General features: G+C 32.9%; 1 protein-coding gene across 3 annotated transcripts in view; it reads right to left on the bottom strand.

Annotated features, from left to right (window-relative positions):
* Positions 1-1,926: 1,926 nt before the first annotated feature.
* Positions 1,927-15,387, bottom strand: part of LOC127707681 (uncharacterized) — a 49,515-nt gene continuing 36,054 nt past the window's right edge. For 2 of the 3 annotated variants that reach the window (XM_052212338.1, XM_052212340.1), the window contains exons 3-5: positions 6,050-6,092; positions 3,244-3,470; positions 1,927-2,444 (exon numbers count right to left, since the gene is read on the bottom strand). In XM_052212338.1, coding sequence (XP_052068298.1) covers positions 2,040-2,444; positions 3,244-3,470; positions 6,050-6,092 — 675 coding nt within the window. In that variant the 3' untranslated portion in view covers positions 1,927-2,039. The remainder of the gene's footprint in view (positions 2,445-3,243; positions 3,471-6,049; positions 6,093-15,387) is intronic. The other variant, XM_052212341.1, reaches the window with a different exon arrangement.

The raw sequence follows: 15,387 nt of genomic DNA, 5'->3' as shown, positions 1-15,387 counted from the left end.
GACTACTATCAGTTACTGACATGCCAGCCCCACACCTCAATTTAACTGATTGAAAGATTAAGTCTTCATCATATGAAAATCATGCACAATCCCTCCCGTTAGGGGTTTAGTATCATACCATCATAAAATATATGAGAAAAACATAACCCGTATCATGCCAACAACTGGTTTTAGAATAAATGTTTTTATTTCCCATCCAAAGACCCTATGAGTGAATCAATAATAATACCAAAATATGCCATCTTTAATGACCTGACAACAGTTTTGTAACTATATCCCTTCTGAATAAGTCTGTACCAGATCAGGAATACGACGTCACAGTTGTTTTCCTTTCGTTCCGTTGGTTGATAAAGTCTAACGTTTGATTTTGTGACTTTTAATCGACGTCTCCTTTTTGAATGTTATCTTGGAGTCGGTATTTTTGTTATACTTTTTTATTTCCATAGTAGTGATTCAGCACGACAGCGATATTTTGAACAGTCGACATGTTCACATGGTTCGCTGCTATCTTGAAAAGCTCAATGGATCTGGAGACTTCAACATCACTTGAAGAATCGCCTGTCGTTTCATTTTATGACATTTTCTAAGCTGTAAAGCAAAAATACGACGTTAACTCTAAACTCCTTCAAGAGTTGATTGATTTAAAAAATGAGGTTCTATGCCTACTTGAACAGTCTGATTACAGTTTTAAAAATCTAAAAGATAAAATGAATATCACTGGAAATATAAGGGTTTCGACTGATGAGTTTAAATATCCCTTTGCTATCTTTTGTCTCTCTTATGATGCCGCTGCTGGTGGACGTTTCGTCCCCGAGGGTATCACTAGCCCAGTAGTCAGCACTTCGGTGTTGACATGAATATCAATTATATGGTCATTTTTATAAATTTCCTGTTACAAAACTTTGAATTTTTCGGAAAACTAAGGATTTTCTTATCCCACGAAAAGATTACCTTAGCCGTATTTGGCACAACTTTTTGGAATTTTGGGTCCTCAATGCTCTTCAACTTTGTACTTGTAAATGGCTTTATAACTATTTTGATCTGAGCGTCACTGACGAGTCTTATGTAGACGAAACGCGCGTCTGGCGTATTAAATTATAATCCTGGTATCTTTGATAACTATTATGCACTGAATTCTGAAGTTTTATGAGACCCTGATCAAGTTTTATTTGGACTTTTAAAAATTGTAAATCAGACTACGCACCTGAGACTGTTGCTGGGGTTACAGACAAAACGCAACAAATTAATTAAGATAAAAACCATTGCTAGTGGCAGTGAATATACAGTAGCAAAAAAAAATCATAAGAATATTGCTCATGGTATGTGGCATGAACGGATGAGCACAACAGGTCTATTTAGAAATAACTTACAGCTGTTACATGTGTGTTGCATTCAAACTTTCATTTTGGGCTTTTAAAGTTTTTAAATGTACATGCATGTACTAGTAAATTGCTTTTCGTTCTTTTGGTTTAGCATCGACTATCAACTTTAATAGTTTTAGTGTGTATTAGCCTTTCTTTATACCGTTGTTGTTCATATGCTTATATGTTTAAATATATTGAATTATGGCGTTTTTGTTATGGGTCATTTCAAAATTACAATTCAAGTAAGTCTGGATAACACATTGGACCGAATATATATTGATGAAGTTTTATAATAATTTGTGTTCTAGTTAAAAGTCCTGAAACATGTTATAGTAGTCTCAGGTTGCAAACAGTCCCAACTTTAACTGACTAGAAAGTTGTCCTCTCGGTATCCTTTATTTACTTTAGTCATTGGTTTGTTGTATCACAGATGTATATCCTTCATCTATGTGTTTAAATATAACAACAAGTATAACATTTGTACAATTTCAATTACTTTTTTTTTCACTGTACCATTTCAATTCACAAGCAATTAAATGCTACAGAAAACTAATTTGTTTTGTAACATACTTTTGAATAAAATGTTCAGAAATGTAAAAATAAAATTCTAGGACAAAATTTATACATCATATAACATAAAGAGTTATGTAAATTTCATTTAAAACTTTGCCTCATTTAAACAGTTTGTTTTAAATTCTGTGCCAAATCTTCCACACGATTTGGTTTAAAAACAATTTTAGCCTCGATTTGATGACCTGTTCCCATGATTTCACTCATTTGGAATGTATCATCTTCGACTTTCACTGCTCTTGCGGAACTGACATATTCTTCGGTTTTGAAATTAAGTCCGGGGTACCTGTTATTTAATTTCTTCATTGTTGCATGCCATTTTCTATCATGTTTTGTGATACCGACGTCGGATATGCCGACAGAGAGTTTATTTGTGTACTTTATATAGTTTAGAAATGCAGGCCATGGTAATGTGAACATAATAACCAGACGTCGGTTACAACCACTGATGAGCCACGACACTATTCCACATATTCCAAATGCAGGCCAATATGGTTTCTTCGTTGCCACCTGTAAAATAATTCGTTTATTATTAATGAATAATACTGTTCATAAGTTTTGGGTTTTTTTTTATCTGAAAGGTGGGTAACAAAAATTATAAAAAACAAGGATGACTTTGTGTGCATTTTATATAACTCGATCCTTTTTTTTAAATATCAAGCAAACAAGTTAATAAAAGCTTGGTACCCCTATTGGTGGATAGCCAGTTCCCTATGGTACCACTCCCCCTCCAGCCCCACCCCTAATTTATAGTCATGATTCAAACGATACATTTTAAAATAAAAATTAATTTACTGTTTATAAATCATATGATCGAAATTCAATTTGATATCGTTTACTTTAGGCGAATTTGATATCGCTACTTTAGGCGAATTTGACATCGTTTACTTTATCTATTGTATCCCTTTTATTCGTTTTCATGCTCCAAGACTTAATTTAAAAAGCGTATGTTTTTTTAATTTTAGTTCATTTGTTTGTTTTGGAGTTTAGTATGACGCCCATTTTCATTGAGCTAGTACACATTATGTTTAGGGGCCAGTAGAAACCCGCCTCCAGGTGCGGGATTTTCTCGCTGTGTTGAAGACCCATTGGTGGCCTTCGGCTGTTTTCTGCTCTTTGGTCGGGTTGTTGTCTCTTTGACACACTCCCCATTTTCCATTCTCAATTTTATTGGATGAAATATATGTAGCGGTATAAGGGTTGGCGATATTTGCAAAAAGTTATGATAATCGAAATACCATAATTAGCATTATGTTGTATATTTCAAAAATTTCATTTTCTATTGAATTCAAAACCTTATAATATATACCATTGCCTCTTTATATCCTGGAAGAATGTCTGAAGCTGTTATTGAAATTTCTCCACTTGTCAAGTATGTCTCAGAATTTTCTAATTTATATTTCGTCAAGTTCTCTACCTCAATTCCAAACACAACGTGATAGTTTCGAGGCATTATCGATGACAATGTGGCATTCCCTAGAGAAGAACCTGGCAAAGCTGTGACACCATCAAGCAGATTTTGTATGGAAACTAATTCTACAATAAGATAAATATGTGAAATTGATTTTTTTTTTAATTTGTTCGATTAATATGATTGTGTATTGGATCTTAAAATCATGAAAATATGTTAAAACAAGCATGACATGCAAATTATTATAACCTGAATGCAAATTTCATCAGAATGGTGGGAAATTAGGAATTTCACTGCAAAATGATGGTATCTAAACTACTTAATTTGGAGACCAAAATTTTTTAGCCGGTTTGTCTCGGAGCCGACGATCGTCTGAAGTATTATATAATGATAAATAGTTAGTGTATGTAATGTACTTTATAACTTCATATAGTTATTGCTTTAATTAGCGTAGATTAATTAATTAAACCCCAAATACAGTTCCGTAGCTGGTTCCTTACCGTCTACGTTTTGTAAGCAGGCGGAAATGGTTTTGTATTCAATTGGTCTTGAATTTATGATAACTTTGCCCACGGCCAACTCGCCCAACTCAAACACTCTCACTAATTATTACAACTTGCATCACTTTATCAAACTTGCACCATTCAAAAAAAAAAAAGAAATATAACAAACTCGAAGAAATGTGTTTAACCATTAGATTGTTTGCTTCTTCTCTTAGTAAATTCCTCCTGTGTCACACAGAGACAGAACTCGCACCACTCGAAAAAAAATTCTACAAACTGGCACCACTGAAGAATCATCAGAGAGTTCTATATTGTCTTCTCTTAGTTATTTCCTCCGTTCTTGGAGCACCCGTATCCCACAGAGACAGAACTTGACTTGCACCTTTCGAAAAAAAGAAAGAAATACTACAAACTAGCACCACTGAGAAATGTTTTAATCTACAGTGTTCTAGGTTGTCTTCTTTTTCTCTGAGTTATTTCCTCCGTTCTAGGTGCACCTGTGTAACAAACTAATCAAAACTATCAACATAATGCATCAGTGCATAAAAACAGTTTGAAAACACAAACCCAAGCTATGTATCACCATAAACATTTCCAGTAGTCTTCAAGCCGCGCTTGCGGGTTTTTTCTAGCAACTCGAAAAAATGTGTTTTATCATTAGATTGTTTTCTTCTTCTCTTAGTAAATTCCTCTTTTCTCGGAGCACCTGTGTCACACAGAAACAGAACTCGCACCACTCGAAAAAAAAAATACTACAAACTCGCACCACTGAAGAAATGTTTTAAATCATCAGAGAGTTCTAAATTGTCTGCTATTAGTTATTTCCTCCGTTCTTGGAGCACCCGTATCCCACAGAGACAGAACTTGCCTTGCACCTTTCGAAAAAAAGAAAGAAATACTACAAACTAGCACCACTGAGAAATGTTTTAATCTACAGTGTTCTAGGTTGTCTTCTTCTTCTCTTGGTTATTTCCTCCGTTCTAGGAGCACCTGTGTAACACCGAAACAGAAGTTACTAATTGGACATTCAAACTCCTATGGAAGAAGAACTGACAAACTAATCCAAACTATCAACATAATTCACCAGTGCATAAAAACAGTTTGAGAAACACGAACCCAAGCTGTGTATCACCATAAACATTTCAAGTAGTCTTCAACCCGAGATTTTGCCTTGCAACAGGCCACAAACGAAGCTACAATGAGTTTTTGCAAGAATTTTTCATGTGCAGAGATCTCTGTACTCTCTTTACATGAGTCATCGGATTTTACGTCCTTCATTTTGACCTAAATATGAGAGCCAGACCATCAGCAGTAGGAGTAAATAAACTCATCATAGATGCCAGGATTGAATTTTGTACGCCATACGCACGTTTCGTCTACAAAAGACTAGGATGAAATTTGAAAAAAGGCAGGACAGGAGTTGTGAGTAAAAAAAAATGCAGGATGAGACACTTTGCAAAAAAAGGCAGGATGAGACACTTTGCCAAAAAAAAGGCAGGATGACAATTTATGTAAACAAAAGTCAGGATAAACTAATAAGGCAGGACCGAATAGAGTGAAAAATAAAAAGGCAAGACAGAGATTACAACTAAACAAAAATGCAGGACATTTTTCATCCTAGCACCCCCCCCCCCCCGCCCCCCTCCCCCCAATTGGAAACATGATGCAAGACTGAGGAGTCTACAGTTTTTGGTCAGCTTTGTAATTATATATATAGAATATTTGAACTTAGTATAAGATCATACGTTGTTTATACAAGTAAAATTGAGAAGGGAAATGGGGAATATGTCAAAGAGACAACAACCCAACAAAAGAGCAGATAAAAGCCGAAGGCAACCAATGGGTCTTCAACGCAGCGAGAAAATCCCGCACCCGGGGGTGGTCCTTAGCTGGCCCCTAAATAAAATTGTGTACTGGTTTAGTTTGTATTGTCCCAATAGTGCCACAGAAGACAGACGAGAAAACAGAGCCAGCCGTGTGATAAAGAATGGTTGCATCATTGAAGGTTATTTTAGAAAGCATTTGCAAAAGTTTTACCCTATTATGTAATACATGTAGTCTTGTGTAGTATATATAAAAATAAGAAGATGTGGTATGATTGCCAATGAGACAACTCTCAACAAGAGACCAAATGACACAGAAATTAAAAACTATAGGTCACCGTACGCATGTATAAAGTGCAAGCTGCAATATAAACATACCTCCTGGAATATTTTCCTGGTCTTTTGTGAGTTTTTCAAGCATCTGAAAGTAATTATTAGTATATAATATATAATAAATAACCCAGCATAACGATATTAAAGAATTTGCAGTTAACATTGTTAAACGGACAAATGATATTACATGTACCTGTCGAATAGCATTATACAAAATACTCAGGCTGGACGAAATGCATGTTAATTTCTGTGTCATTTTGTCTCTTGTGTGGAGAGTTGTCTCATTGCACTACAAACCAGTAAAAGTCTGAAATGGCCTATATTTGTACTCGACTGTACTGATTTTTACTCGACCAGTCTGAATTGGTCTGAAATTTACTTGATAATACTCGACTGTAGTCTGAACCATACTTAACAGTCTGAACTTGTACTCGACCAGTACTTAACCATTTTCTTTTCGTCTGAACCATGCTCGACCTAGTCTGAACCATACTCGACCTAGTCTGAACCATACTCGACCTAGTCTGAACCATACTCGACTAAGTCTTAACCAACCTAGACCTAATTTTTGTATCTATCTATTGTATTTCATCAATTTAGGAACTGTTTTTAACAGCTATTTCCCCTGGCTAGAAATTTGAACAACAATTTGAAATTCAAAATGTATTCAATATGGCATATTGAAACCAAAATTTCACAATAAACATAATATAAATTCAACACCATATTTATCAACACTTACACATATATATCACCTTTAAAATAAAAATAAAACAAGCTGATCAAATAATCTGAAAACTGAATTGTGACTCATATTTTCAATGTTATTCAAATTTTTTTGAATGTTTCAGATATATTTTATGGTTACTGGACAATTTTCACCATTTACTTAAGCCTTGTATAGATTTATGGTGTCAGTTGAGTTTAGTCAATAATGCAGTGAACATTTTTTTATTAAAATAGTATATAAAGCAACTTAATAAATTTTAAAAATAACACCTTTGTTTTGTAAAACCAAGAATTTAAGATAATCATGATAATAGAACTTCCATAGCAATCCTTGATAACCATTTAAAAAAGGAAATGTGTTCCAAAGTTGCAGAAAAAATTTATTTCAATTAAATTCAAATAACTTTTGTCAAAATTAAAGACATGGCATACAAGAAGCACTTTAATAAGGTTTATTTATCTCAGTACATGTGTGTTTTACAGGTAAAAAGAAAGCCGTTTTTTTCTTAAACTCGTGTATTACTTATCTAATGAATTCAAAAGGCCTTGCGATTTAAGTTTTACAGGATGTTTCAATTTTTTAATGAATGTTAATTAGAAATTAATACTCTCTGACCAGGTGTGATCTTTTTAATGAGTTTGCCCCAAGCAGGAGGTATTACTTTATACTTTACCACTAATCAGAAGAAAAATTTTATCTATTTCTTTAATTTTTTTATCCCCTTTTGATATATATTATATATAATATATCCCAAATTATAATAAAAATAGATATATTTCTAATATAAGGTTAAACAATTTCAGTGATTGTTTGGCTGTTGTTACCTCATTAAAAAGATAATTATATAACTATTGTATATAACCATGAAACCTATATAGTTTTTCTTTAGGAATTTAGGAAAATTAAGTTTAAAAAAAAAAAAAAACACATTCCAAACAAGAAGCACCTTAATAAGATGTTATTACCCTCAGTAAAGGTGTGGTTTTTAGTTAAAAGAAAATCTTTTTTTTAACAAAACTCTAAAACTTTAAAATTAATATAATTAAATTATTAGATAAGATAATTTAATTTAACTATCTCTATTTGATAAATCTGAGAATCATGTAAGGATGTAAAAATATATTTTTATACATAACTTTATTTTATTGTGGCTGTTTTCATGTCAGAAAAAAAGAAATTAATTTTAACAGCTAAAATTAAAAAAAATATAGGTTTTTTGGTCAAGTATGGTTCAGACTGGTCGAGTATTGTTCAGACCTTTGGTCGAGTATGGTTTAGACTGAAAAAATTGGTCGAGTACAGGTCGAGAATGGGTTAAGACTGATTCAGACTGGTGGAGTAATAGTTCAGACTATTATCAATGGCAAAGATAAGGGTCAAGTACAAATCAGTACGGTCGAGTATGGTTAAGACTGGGGTCGAGTAATGTCGAGTAAAATTCAGACCAATTCAGAATGGTCGAGTAAAAATCAGTACAGTCGAGTACAGATATAGGCCATTTCAGACTTTACTGGTTTGTAGTGTTGGCAATCATGCCACATCTTCTTATTTTTATATGACAAACTACAAGCAACTTGTGTACTGCGTTTAAAGATACCATTTAAAGTTCACAAGACCAACATGACTAGACATTCGCTCTCAAATAGAGTTTCCTTTGTTTGAAATGAGTATTGATCATTAAGAGATCAAGCCGTGTGAAATCGATTTCGCCAGGGCACCTTTCAATAAATTCTGACAAAAACATCTTGTTCAATGAAACTCCGCAACAGGTCGAAAACAATTTCCAAACACTGTTTCTGATATGACTATGGTTGTCTCATTTTTTTGTCATCATGTAAACTCACACTTGCATGCGAAAGCAAATGCATACTGGTAATATACACTGCATTTTTTTTTCCAAATAAAACTGTTTTTATTCCAAGTACTAGGTTTAAATGATATGATAATTACAGAAATTGTGAACGATTAAGAAACAAAACAGATTAGCATTTTTACCAAAATATATCGTTAGTATATTAAATGGTATTCCTTGGTTTGTCAAATAAAATTCAATAAGTTGTTGAAGTGATTCTTTAGTTAAATCTAAATCATCATGTTATTTAGACCAAATGACCCATTGTCTTTCACCACAGATCTTTGAAAGAGAAAGATAAATTATAAAATTTTGACAACAAATCATCCAAAAAGCATAAGAGGAACGGATTTCACCACCAAATTTCGTGTAATACGATATTTCATCACTCTTCAAACTTGAATCTTAAAATATTTAAAACGCGTTTTTTATTTGAAAATTTGAGTGTCTCTTATTGATAAATTTCGTATCACACTTGAGGCAGAGATGAGTGTAAACTCATATTTAAGTTATGAATGATTATGTTTTAAATCTAATAGAAAAACAAAGGATATGGGGTATCCATCCATGACACAAACTCAGTTCATGCACAGCAAACAAAAACACTCAAAAAGTAAAGGAACAACACTTTTATTGCTTTTCTTCATTTGATAAATTGGGATGCTGGAATCACAATTTATCAAATGATTGTTGCAAAAACTTCAGAATTATATATCTAATCAAATAATTTAGTACTTTTCATATAAAAATGAAGAATTGATATGGAACGCCGTAACTGTCTTATAGTGTAAATATTCAATGTGTTTTGTCGCTTTGTCTTTACGTCTTGTCATTTCTTCTTTATGTAATGTGTAAGTGCCTTTATTTCCTGACACTGCATCTCTGTGTTATGTCAAATTAATTATTTGCTTTGTCAAACAATTGTATGATATGTCATTGCTATTCTTTGTTGTGTGCAATATGCATTGAATTATGTTGTTACTATTGTATATTATGTGAATACCTCTAAACTGTATGATCAACCACATTTACGTTCTTTCACATTTCCTCTATGTTGTGTCTATTCTTCCTTTAAGTAAGTCAGTTAATAATTGCGTCCTTTCTCAAATGTGATTGTTATTTTGAATGTTCTAAACGTTTTTTTGTATACATCTTTGTTCTATGAAAACCTCATGATATTATATTTTAATGGCTTTAAGTTGTGTTTAAACATATGTATCTTCTGTGAAAAATATAATATATTATGATATAGCTTAAATGCGTTTTGCCAAACAATTGATACTTTCTGTTAACATTCAAGATGTCATGTGAATCTACTGGTACGTTATATGCAAACACGTATTACATTATGTGCAAATGCCTATTACATTATGTGCAAACACCTATTACGTTATGTGCAAATACCTATGACTCTATGTGCGAACACCTTTTACGTTATGTGCAAACATCTATTACGTTAAGTACAAATACCTATTACATTAGGTGCAAATACCAATTACGTTACGTGCAAACACCTATTACGTTAATGACAAACGCCTGTTATGTTATGTGCAAACACCTATTACGTTATTGTAATCGCCTTTTTAACACAGATTAAAACAAAACGCATCAATGATATATACATTTACAGTAATCGAAAATTAAGGAAATCAAAAGAATGTAATATGTTAAAAACAAAATCCAACCGTATTTGTTTACGGAGAATGTGAACGGAGAATAAATTGATGCTCTCTTTCACGTCCGCCAACCGGGTCTTTATATAGGTCGCTATATTTTGCATACATACTAAATGCATATGGTTTTGGAAGGCGGCTTATTATATACATAAATATATAATAACTGCGCCTTAAATTTATAAAACATGTCCATATACGTGTATATGTATATTATGTGTAGCCTATATACCTTCATTCCTCAATATGGTTTTAGTATTACTGTTAAACATTTTCACGGGGGCGGGTTATCAACACGAGTTTTTGGGTACAGATGTGCAGCCGGGATTTCAAAAACACCCAATTCATATATTGAAGTCTTGTGACATCATCACACATAAAAATATTTCATGGCAAAATCATTACCCATTCAAATATTCCTCATATATATCACATATTCATTTTTTTAGATTTTAACTTGCTTTTAAAGGATCAATCAAGATTTGTACACAAATCTAATCGAAAGATGAAAATTACTGACCCATTGACATGTTACCGTGGTGAAATCGCAACCCATTGATATATTTAACGTATTAAATCCCGCAAACTGAAATTCCGGATAATGACTTTGATCCAGCCGTATTTGGTCCAGTAACTGTCCGAGACATGTCATGAAAAACGATAAAAATACATATTCTATCTAATTGTTATTGTTTTCTACCAAACGGTAAAATATTTTTTGTGATAAAAGTGTTGTATCGTTTCTTTTGTTGACTATAAGAATAAGAAGATGTGGTATGAATGCCAATGAGACAACTCTCCACAAGGGACCAAATGACACAGCAATGAACAACTATATGTCACCGTACGGCCTTCAACAATGAGTAAAACTCACACCGCATAGTCAGCTAGTATATTTATTTTTTGACCTCATTTCATTTTTCCACCAGTTTTCAGAAAAAAAGATATGAAAAATGAAGAGAGAACATTTTTCCCGCTAAAACATCATTGGCTAATATCTGGAAAACAAACACACTGACCTATATTATGTTCTGCTCTTTTTGCTCCTATATCGATCCCCTATCAATAAATAACAGGGTAATGAAAAGCTTGTTATTTTGAAACTGAAACTCGAACATCCTAATATTTTTTCTATTTTTTGGCTTCTATATTTATTACATAAAATTGAGAATGGAAATGGGGAATGTGTCAAAGAGACAACAACCCGACCAAAGAGCAGAAAACACCCGAATGCAACCAATGGGTCTTCAACACAGCGAGAAAATCCCGCATCCGGAGGCGGGCTTCAGCTGGCCCCTAAACAAAAATGTGTACTAGGTCAATGAAAATGGACGTCACACTAAACTCCAAAACATATAAATGAACTAAAATAAAAAAACATACAAGACTAACAAAGGCCAGAGGCTCCTGACTTGGGACAGGCGCAAAAATGCGGCAGGTTAAACATGTTTTGTGAGATCTCAACCCTCCCCCTATACCTCTAGCCAATGTAGAATAAACAAACACACAGCAATACGCACAGTAAAACTCAGTTTAAAAGAAGTCCGAATCCGATGTCAGAATAGGTAACAAAAGTAACTAAGCAAAATGACAATGGTACATAAATTAAGAAAGGACTACTAGCAGTTACTGACATGCCAGCTCCAGACCTCAATTAAACTGATTGAAAGATTATGTCTTCATCATATGAAAATCAAGCACAATCCCTCCCGTTAGTGTATATATATATTTAAGTAGGCGATCAATGGTGTAGGTTTGGGTTATTTCTCAGTCAATGACTAGTGGCGGAACCAGAATTATTGAAAAGGGGGAGGGCGCTACATCAATCGTGGGAGACGTCATTGCATTGGTAGCATTAAACTGGCACACGTTTCTCGTTAGAATAGCCTACCGGAGGAGTAAATTGTAGACCATATTTCATTCTTATTCGCCAAAACTCAATAATCTTAAATACTAAATTATTCTTATACCCGTTATATTTCTAGTACGGGGGTGCAGTCGGGAGAAACAATGGGAATTGTTATTGTTCCTTCCGGTTGCACTTCTTGGAAACTACCACAAAACATTTACCAGGATAAAGTATAAACATAGGATTTTACCGAGAAGTCTTTCAAAAAGGGGACCATTATTCTAATGTTTTATCAAGATAGGCTTTAATTTTATAATTATATCACGGACGACACAAGGTGATTAATATGATAAAATTTCTAATCAATATCATGAACTCACGAAATATCTGGAACTATCATTTGTATTTGGTTGAATTATTTTGCTTTTTTTTTTTTTTTTTTCTTTTCAATTTGTTTTTGGTTGTTTTTAGTTTTTATTTTGCTTTTATTCTATAAAGCAACACAGTTGACCTGTCCGTCATAGTTCTTATAATTACTTGCAAATATGTTCACGGGGGGAGGGGGTCCCTTCTTATATGACGTTATATATATGTGCCGCTGGAATGGCTCACTTTTTTGATACGTCAAATATATCTCAATGGGTTGCGATTTCACCAAGGTAACATGTCATTGGGTCAGTAATTTTCATCTTTCGATTAAAATTTTGTATAAATCTTAATTCAATGTTTAAAATCAAGTTAAAATCTAAAAAAAAATGAATATATCTGAGGAATATATGAATGGGTACTGATTTTGCCATGAAATATTTTGATGAGTCGTGATTTCACAAGACTTTAATATATGAAATGCGGGGGGGGGGGGGGTTGAAATCCCGGCTGCAAATCTGTACCCAAAAAACTCAGGTTGAGACATCCCCCCCCCCCCCCCCCCCCATGAAAATGTCTAACAGTAATACTAAAACCATATTGAGGAATGATATGTAAATTCACGTATATGAATTTAAGGCGCAGTTATTATATATTTATATATATATAAGTAAGCTGCCTTCCAAAACAATATGTATTTAGTATATATACAAACTACAGCGACCTATATAATAACCCGGTTGGCGCACGTGAAAGAGAGCATCAATTTATTCTCCGTTCCCATTCTCCGTAAATAAATGCTGTTGGATTTTGTTTTTAACATATTACATTCTTTTGATTTTCTTAATTTTCGATTACTGTAAATGTATATATCATTGATGCGTTTTGTTTTAATCTGTGTTAAAAAGGCGTTTACCATAACGTAATAGGTGTTTGCACATAACATAATAGGCGTTTGCCATTAACGTAATAGGTGTTTTCACGTAACGCAATAAGTGTTTGCACATAATATGATCTAATATAATAGGTGTTGGCACATAACGTACATCAAATCAAATCAAATATTTTATTATTCCAATCATGGTCCCACAGGGGGCATTTACAATTAACAACTGTGATAGTATAAGTAAAAAACATGAGACATTGTACAGTATATAACGTGACAGATATTATAATAGACAAATGAAAATGGCATTAATAACAAAAATACATTAAAAGTACTCTTGAGTATTTTTTTTTCCTTCCTTCCTTATTACCATTATTATTTCTATGTCCAGCAGTGCAAAAATAAAAAAAATAAAAAAAATATTAATAATAAAGTTTGAACAAACTTAAATTATTATTTGTAAAAATGGAAATTTGTTCATCTGCAGGAGACACCAAGGGACTGTGCCCTAGGATATACTGTTGATTGCGATAGGCAATAACAGCAATCCAATCCGTGTCAGAAACAGATGATCAAAATAAATAGAGAAACTGAATCCGGTCAATTAACAAATAATTTTTTTTTTAAATAACAACAATTGCTAATTATGCGAAACATGTCATATAAATCTGCTATTTGCAGTGTTTAACCAGGAATATACACAACTCTTTTAATGCAGTTGAGTTCTCACAAGACAGCAGCCATAGCAATTGCTCTTGGGAATTTAAGTTAATGAAATTGGGACATGATTCCGAAATAATGTGATATAAATGGTGTCTGTCTTCGTTATATTTTGTGCAACAAAAGAGAAAATGAACTTCATCTTCAATATTACCAGAGTTACACTGCTGACATAGTCTAAGGTGTGGAGGAGTACCCTGGTATCGTCCTACTTCAATCTGCAAATGGTGAGATGACACCCTAAATTTTGTTAATGATCTCCTAAGTTCAAAATTGGACATGATATTTAGATATTTTTCGAAACCATAATTATTCTTAAATTTAACATAAGTGCGGAGCTTCCCTTCTGAATTCTTGGTCAGTTGATACTTCCAAATTTTTATGCACGTCTCTTTCAATATTGTTTGAAATATTTTCTCCATCATTTAGGTTTGCAAACCCAGAAAGAGTTTTTAAAATTTGTTGGAGAGAGCCATACAATGACGATTTATGCTAAGAAAACAAAGTTTTTGAATGTTGGAATGCATCTTGTAATAAAGGAAATGAGTCTAAATTTTCTAGACTAAGCCAATAATTCAAAATAGATTTGACTAAGTCAAAGTACAGTGGAAACCGATCAAGTTCAGATAGACTGCAAAATTTGTGTTTTTTTTTGTGCACACCAAGAATAAATTTACAAAATTTACTGTGTAGCTTTTCACAAGTTATAAATAAATTTTATCTAATGTTAACTGGTTTCCAGATCTAAATTTTGCTATAAAGGGATTAAATGAGCTCCAAATTTCACTTCCATAAAGAAGAATAGGCTTAATAGTATGATCAAAAACATGTATACTAGTTTTTAAGCTAGGATTTAGAGATAATAAATCTTTTCTAAGTTTAAAATATGCTTTTAAAGCTTTCTTGTATAATTCGTTCTGAGCATAGGAGAATGTACCTGGAGCACTAAAATACAAACCTACATATTTACAATGTTGTACACATTCTATATCATATTCTTTGTATTTAAATTGTATTTAAATTTGAGGCGGATATGTCTGCCTGCTTTGTTGAAAATCACAATTTTTGTTTTATTTGGGTTGAGAGTAAGACACCAATCTTGACAATATTTTCCCATAATATCAATTTTTGACTGAAAACCAGTAGCTGTAGTAGATAATATGTTTGCACCTAATGTAATAGGTATTTGTACTTAACGTAAAAGGTGTTTGCACATAACGTAAAAGATGTTTGCCTTAACGTAAAAGGTGTTTGCACATAACGTAATAGGTGTTTGCACATAATGACATAGGTATTTGCACATAACG

The sequence above is a fragment of the Mytilus californianus genome, unplaced genomic scaffold, assembly GCF_021869535.1.
Source record: "Mytilus californianus isolate M0D057914Y unplaced genomic scaffold, xbMytCali1.0.p SCAF_7, whole genome shotgun sequence".
NCBI classification, from domain to species: Eukaryota; Metazoa; Mollusca; class Bivalvia; order Mytilida; family Mytilidae; genus Mytilus; species Mytilus californianus.
Note: the sequence above shows the minus strand (reverse complement) of the source record. Positions and strands in the feature narration are given on the sequence as shown.